Source organism: Montipora capricornis, chromosome 2, assembly GCF_036669925.1.
Source record: "Montipora capricornis isolate CH-2021 chromosome 2, ASM3666992v2, whole genome shotgun sequence".
NCBI classification, from domain to species: Eukaryota; Metazoa; Cnidaria; class Anthozoa; order Scleractinia; family Acroporidae; genus Montipora; species Montipora capricornis.
Genome location: NC_090884.1, coordinates 61,387,871 through 61,395,370, shown reverse-complemented (window position 1 = coordinate 61,395,370; position 7,500 = coordinate 61,387,871). Strand labels below are relative to the sequence as shown.

The 7,500-nt window shown below is 38.2% G+C and overlaps 2 protein-coding genes across 3 annotated transcripts in view; one reads left to right on the top strand and one right to left on the bottom strand.

The window, feature by feature from the left end:
• Window positions 1-1,665, top strand: part of LOC138029928 (torsin-1A-like) — a 1,668-nt gene extending 3 nt beyond the window's left edge. Inside the window, exon 1 of the mRNA XM_068877782.1 lies at window positions 1-1,665. This exon is cut by the window's left edge and continues 3 nt beyond it. Within this exon, the coding sequence (XP_068733883.1) occupies window positions 1-984 (984 nt within the window). The 3' untranslated portion in view covers window positions 985-1,665.
• The window catches only part of LOC138030226 (uncharacterized), a 39,157-nt gene that overhangs the window by 9,335 nt on the left and 22,322 nt on the right, over window positions 1-7,500 (bottom strand). The window lies entirely within an intron of this gene.

Here is a 7,500-nt window from a genome sequence, read left to right as displayed (position 1 = left end):
GCGAAAAGTTTGGCTTCAGTTTTCTTAATAACATTATTTTTTTCACAACCAAGCGCTTTCATCGTTCCTACTGCTTTGGCAACGGCTTTTCTTTCCTCCATGGGATTCCTGTTAAGGTGTCAATTTAAAGAGTGTTGCACAGACAAGTGGATTTCACCAAACATCACTGGGTTGCAGTCCTCTCTTCAAAGACGTGTCTTTGGTCAGCATTTGGTCACTGAAACGGTGCTGAAAGCTGTTAAGGGACATTTAAATAACAAGTCTCCGAATAAAGCGTTGGCCCTTTCGTTTAATGGCTGGACAGGGTCGGGGAAAAACTTTGTTAGCAGAATCATCGCCGAACATTTATTTCGATATGGAATGGAGAGTAAATATGTTCATCTGATTATTGCAACTCACGAATTCCCCCACAAGTCATCACTGGATTTATATAAACGAAAACTAAGAGATCGCGTTGCAACATCGGTGGCTAAGTGCCCCAGGTCTTTGTTTATCTTCGACGAAATGGATAAGATGCCCATCGGGCTCATTGACGTTTTGAAACCCTTTCTGGACCACTACACGGAAGTTGGAAAAGTGGATTACCGTAGGAGTATCTTTATATTTCTAAGCAACACGGGAGCACATCTGATAAACGATGAATTGCTGACTCATTGGAAGGAGGGAAAGAAACGGGAGGACATTGGAATCAAACAGATGGATAGGGTTATAAATCTCGGTGAATTCAACACCAAAGGAGGATTCTGGCATTCATCTCTCATTGAAAAAAATCTTATAGATTATTTCATTCCATTTCTTCCTTTGGAGAGATCTCATATTAAGATGTGTGCTAAAGCTGACTTGGAACTGAAGGGGCTCCCAGTTACTGAAAACATCTTGAATAGTATTGCAGATGAGTTATTATATTTCCCAGAGGACTTGAAGGTATTTTCTAAGTCAGGATGTAAGAAAGTATCAAGCAAAGTTGATTACATCATGTTATAGAATTTCTGTAGTTCTGCCTTTGCTGTGATATCTGCAAATGGTAAGACTTTCAAGTCCTCTCTGACAGATTAGGAATATATATAAACCATAGGCCCTATCTCACAACCCTTGCTCATAAACACTGTTTGACGTTAAAGGTACTACACATTAGTAAAAAAGAATGAGGGTATATGGAGTTCCTGGTAATGTGGTGTGGCCTGAATTCTCTAGCAAAATGGGGTTGGCTGAGCACTGATGTCTCAAATAGGCTTATGGTTTATGAGGCCACGTAGAAAAAACAGCTATTAGTCAAATGGAACCTTGCAGAGTGCTGCAGCATGTACATGCAGATATAGAAAAAATGTGGTGAGAAGCAAACTCCCCTACTCTCTATCCTTCCCCATGCACACAAAAAGAATGCAAAATCATTTTAAATCTACACAAAAATGGGTAACATGGAAAGGGAAAACTTTCAAAGTTATCAGCTTACATTCTACAGCAACTTGCACAGGCTGCAACAATTACATGATGTTGCATGCTAAAACTTCCCTGATGTTAACAATTCATAACAACAAAAGGTACCATTCTTCTAATTCTAATTTTTATTAAATTTCTATATACAAATTCAGTATTGCAATATTTGATCTTAGATTAATTCGTAAGTGGAACCTTTGTTTTTCCTTAATAAAAGAACAAGAAAGATTTATGTCTTCTGTGCTTAAAACAAATTTTACTCAAATCAAGAAATTATAGTATAGCATGAAACATTTATCAGGGGTTTCAATAACTTTTGAAGTAGATGCCTGCGATAATCAATGTAAGCGGCGGTCAATCTTGTCTTTTACAACGGTTTGAGTGAAAATCAATGTATACTAGCAATAGCACTTGGACAACATAGATGGCGGTATACCGCCGTTGACTGGCTTCTAATGAAACCCTTGCGTTTATATGGTTCGATCTGCACTTCAGTGCATTGTTATTCCTATCACTTGTGTAAAGAATCCTGGCTTACTGTTCTTTGCATTACCTTTTAGCATGTGTCATTGCATACTTACATGAGACTTGTCTGCAAATTCCATCCCTCCTAGTTGTTATGTAATGTAAAAAATGTAATGCATTTGTTTATAGTGGAGTGCATTTTATGTATCATGAAAGTTCACAAGGACTCTGCTTTGTTAATCTTTGTCTAATAATCTTTGTTGGAATGAGCATACTTCTTAAATCACAGGCAAAGCTAACCCGATGATGGTATTTCCAAGATGCATTTTGTAAAGTAAAAAACACCAACCTTACACCTGGGAGAGATTTAACAGATTTTACTCTGTCAATGCCAGGCGATTTTACTCATCAACTGGGTACGTTCTTGGGTGTTTGAGGTGTCAATGAGTAAACATACACAGCATAATGGACTCTTAGAAGACCCCAGATTGAGCCTTTGGGTCCTTGTGCACGAGCCAACATAATCATTTTGGAGATTGTCTAACATTGAACAACTTGCGCTGTACTACTGCACACTGTTTCTGAGACTCTGAGAGAGCCAGAAGTCCCTAATGCATGTCTGGCTGGTCATGTTTTATAAAACTGAAAATGGACTTGTTGCAGTAGATGTATATAAGCAGCTACTTAAAGCCTATTTCATATCAGTTACATGTAGTTGGACACTGCCATAACATCAGTTTCCAAGTACCATATCCAAGAATTTCTTAAAACTTGCAGTCTTTAAATTTATGCCTACAAATAGTCAGTTTCAGAGGTCAAGGTTTAAATGATATAATACACAGCATCCCCCATCAAGGGTAGGAGGAGATAGGAGGAAACCATGTGGCTACTTGGAAAGTGTAGTTGAGTTCGTGCATGCTGAAGACATGTCTAGTCAGTGGTCAGAGCAGGATATGAACCAATTTTGCAACAATATCCAAACACAACACCCAACAGCCCTGCTATCATGCCTTATCATACCTCCTCAACCAGGTTAGAAATTAGTATGGGCCTGAGAACAAATCAATATTCAATGTCATTTACTTAGCACATTTTCCCATTGCTCAAATGTGCTCTGTAGCAAAGAACAGGGAACAAAAATATTTCAAATCAAATGTAACATGGTGAAGACCCCAAACTGATAGGAGACATTTGGCTGTATGCAAGGCGTCGTACGGGTAGATATGAATATGAGATCGTGGAAAACACAGCCAACTATTTGTGAGAGTGGGATTAGAGCCCTGATGTAATGACAATATCCAATCAGGACAGCAACCTGGCTTAATTAACCCATTGACGCCCGAGGGTTCCCCATCGACGAGAAAAATCGTCTAGCGTGAGACAGAGTAAAATACTAAGTACATGATGGCAGTTTGTCAGGCCAGCTTGGGAGTCAAGGGGTTAATTAATTCTGCTCTTTTACTGAACCCAAACTTTATGTATTGTTAAAATTTTTAGGGAAATGTTGTGAGTATTAATTTTAGGTTAATCTGAAACCAGTTTTGGAGTTTGTAATTCTCTAAGATATTTGAGAATGGCACAATGCATTCCAAGCAATAATGTTTTCATTGTCTACTGCCTTCTTTCATATTCTGAGTGAGATGCTTTTAGTAAGACTCTGCTTTGGGTAGGGAGGGAGTTTTTTTTTTTCAGAATGCAAGGGCGTAGATTTTTTAAAATGCAAGAAAAAGAAACTGCTGCTTTCTAAAGCCTACCTGACATGCTTGGGGTCTGAAACATGCACAAGAACTATAATGCCTGTGTGAAGGCAGAAATATTATTTTATCCTGTTGCACAGATCAAAAGAAAGTCAAAACAAAGAACATTATCAAGGATCGAAGTAACAAGCCCAATAATGTTCCATACAATGAACATATTTTTATTAGTTACTGATGATTATCTTTTAGTGTTTTAACATTTTTAAGTACTTAATCAGTTATTTATCTTTTAAATTCTACTGCATGTAGTAATCCAGTTGTTAAAAATACAAAGATGGTTGATGTCACAAACTATAGAAAGTTCAGCAGGTTTATACTACTTGACATTTTCAACATCATCTACCACAGGAAATAAAAATTTATCACTTTTAAACCTGTAAAGACCATGAAAAGTTGAGTAAACAATACAATTACATCCAGCTAATTAATTATAGTAATTAACCCCCTATACACTCTTCAGCTAAGTCCTTTTGAGATTTCAATTCTTTAAAACTATGTAACAGTCAAACTCCATGCCTTGTAAGGATTCTAACCCTTTTTGAGACGCGTATCCATTTTTTCTCTTGCCTGTATTCTCCTTGTGCTCAACTAACTTAGCGGTGAAAGAGAGACTGTTCTTCGACTAACATCTCTCCTGCATTTTTCAACTGGGGCAAAACATCCAGAAACTTAGGAGTCCACAGAGAAAGAGATACAAAAGATAATTAGCAATTATTGAATGAGGCTGAGTAGGACATTACGAATTCAGCAGGTCGAGGAGGGTGTTATCGACCAAGGACGAAGGCCGAGGTGGATAACATCCTGCGAAATCTGCGGAATTCTTCATATTCTACGAAAGCCGAATTCAATAATTGCTTTATTATTCAGTCAAAATATTTTCTTCGCTCAAACTTCTAAACCTACTCGCACCCATTTTTCTGCTCAACAAAAATAACACAATCTCGTCCCCAGCTTTTTTCGGTCAATAATTTGCAGCGGGCTGCACTTTTGACATCATCGGTTCAATAATCTGCAGCAGGCTGCACTTTTGACGTCATTGATTCAATATGACGAAGTTTCTTTCCAAATTTGGTGAACAGCAGCTGGTTATGGTGAATTATGCGTGTGGTTTTAACCAATCAGAAACCGGGAAATATTTTATTGATTACTCACTGTATTGTGCTAAAGTGTTTCTCTGCATAAAACACCTGGGACCAGGCAAATGCTCCTGGAGATACCTTAATTTGGAAAATGAAGGATACAGCACACCAATTTTTTTTTTTCATTTCTGTCTTGTTTTGTTCATGTAGTTAGGTAATTTTAACCTAAGTGAAATGAAAATAAATATTAAGATACGTACATTACTATGAAAAGTTTCTGTGATTTGACACATGGTTTGATTGAATGCAAATTAACTGACCGTACACATTCAGCCTGGTTGACTGGTGTTTTCCTTATCAGTTGACAGTAGTACTGCAATTAATTGTTAGATTACCACATATCTGGTTATGTTTGACTCACTAAGTACCATTTTTAACAGTAATGAATACTGTAAAAGAAGTAATGAAAATAATAGAGACCTCAAGATACACGTATACCGGTATACGAATACGGGAAGTGTACCGGTACACGTAAAATGTTCATGCACCAGATGCACGTAACCATTTTGATTAAGATACCGGTTGAGTTAACGCACAGGGATTGGTAACGATTGTTTGCAAAGATGGCGACTGTGGCGGCAAGGTTTGCTCCTTTTCCCCAGAAATAGGTTTACCAATATATCCAAAATCCTTCCTTACGAATATTTGTATTTAAAACGTCATAAAACTTATTCGTTTATCCACCATGTCTTCTCTGTAGCTACTCGTAATCCCTCTTCGGGTAAACTGCTGTCTACCCCGGAAAAACGGCTGGGTCTACCGGGTAAGATCGGTTACGTCATCGCAAAATGAAAAAAAACATGGCACTACCCGTTACCCATACACCGATTTTTTTGTTCGGGGTATCTTAACCCATTGACTCCCAGGGGTTCCCCATTGACGAGTCTGGCCAGTTTAGGCCGGTTTGGACGTCAAAGGGTTAATTAATGGGGACATAGTTTTATCAGTGAGTGATTAAGGTCTATAATATCGTTGATGCTCCCTGTGGGTAATAATAATTATTGATCATACGAGATTGAAAACAACTATAAAAATTGAACGAAGATACACGGCAAATCTGGTACGTGGCATTTGCAGTTCGGAAAGTTGATGTGCAGTTTAAATTATTACTTATCATCTCAACTGTGATTTAGTTCAAATATTTCAATTTAAAATACCTCCTGTGCACTGTCATTCATTAGTTACATAATCTATGAACTTACAGCTTCTGTTTCATTTAAGACAGTCTAACAGACTTCACAGTCTGAAGGTTGGTGTTAGCGTGTGTCACCTTGCTTTTATTGTTATAAAGATAGAAACTTTTGTTTGTTCATTAAGTTGCGTAGCTTTAACATTGTAGTCTGTAGCCGTGGAAATGTTATCAAAGCAGAAGGAACGTCTCTAATAGATTTAAAAACTTTCTTTGCTTGTTACTGTGGGGATATATTTTTTTAAGAATAGTAAAACATATCCCATCTTAAAGCATTACTAAAATATTTTACGTGGCGCCCCTTCCCTTATTTTTTTCAAATGGGCCCCCCTTTAAGGCCGTTTTTTTGGGTGAACCCCCAAACCCCACCAGTCCCCCCTACCTCGAAAAAATGAACGGTCCCTAACGCAAGGACAACTTGAATCTCCTGGAAAACAAAGCACAGCTCAGTTGAAAGTTATGGAATAAAGCACTTTAGTATAAACACACAGGTGATTATACAAAATCGCGCGCTCTCAATTGCTCGCTATCCCGGATTATCAGCCGATAATCACCTCAACGGACAAAATGGCTGCAAAAGTAGTCGTTTTGCCACTGTAAGTGAAAATGATTTCGCATTGAAAGGTTTTTTTTTCTCTTTTTTGAAATAATCACCTGTGTATTTATACTAAAACAATTATTCGCCTCAGGCTCAGTGATTATCGGTGAATATTCACCTCGACTTCGTCTCGGTGAATATTCACCGATAATCACTGGGCCTGAGGCGAATAATTGTTAAGTATCATGTTACTGCACTACAACACGTACGCAATGCGTGCCTATTTTTAAATTTCCCGCATGGATCCGCATGAAACTGAGGCTCCGGGCTAGGTCGTTGCTTTTGTCTCGCGTAGCGCTGTCTTAGACCTTGCGAAAAAAAATTCCTCTTGCACCCAAGGTATTGTTATTCAGAATACTGCGACAAATTTGTCTCCTTTGTAGCCCGTGTTAACGGTGTTTGAATAAAATATTACCACACAGTAGGTTTTTTGATTATTTTCGTTTAATGCTATGCAAAAGGCGAACAAATTTTTTGAGTACATGTAGCATGCCAAGCACATTTGCGTTTATTTCAAGCTTAAACTATTTGGGGCTAGTTCCTCAGAGACTTAAGCTAGTAAGATGAAATTACAACTTGCCCGAATAGCAAGTGTACCGACAGGAAATTTTTCTTTCTGACAAATGATTAATAGGCCAGTGGCCAGGTTTTTAACCTCAGAAAAAGATCCTTTTCGTCGTATGAACGTGTGAGCCAAAGGCCTTCTGCTGGCAAGACTTCTGGGTGACCCCTTAAATGATCTTAATGACCCCCGACTTGAAAAAATTGACTGGAACGCTGCAGTTCAATACCACCCAACTCAGTCGCTTCTGTTGTTAAGTAACACGTACTACAGGCAACCCAGTGTACGCTCGTGAAGCTTCTATCTTCGCATTGGATGTATTAAGGTACCACCCGAGTATCTGATTTCTTCGA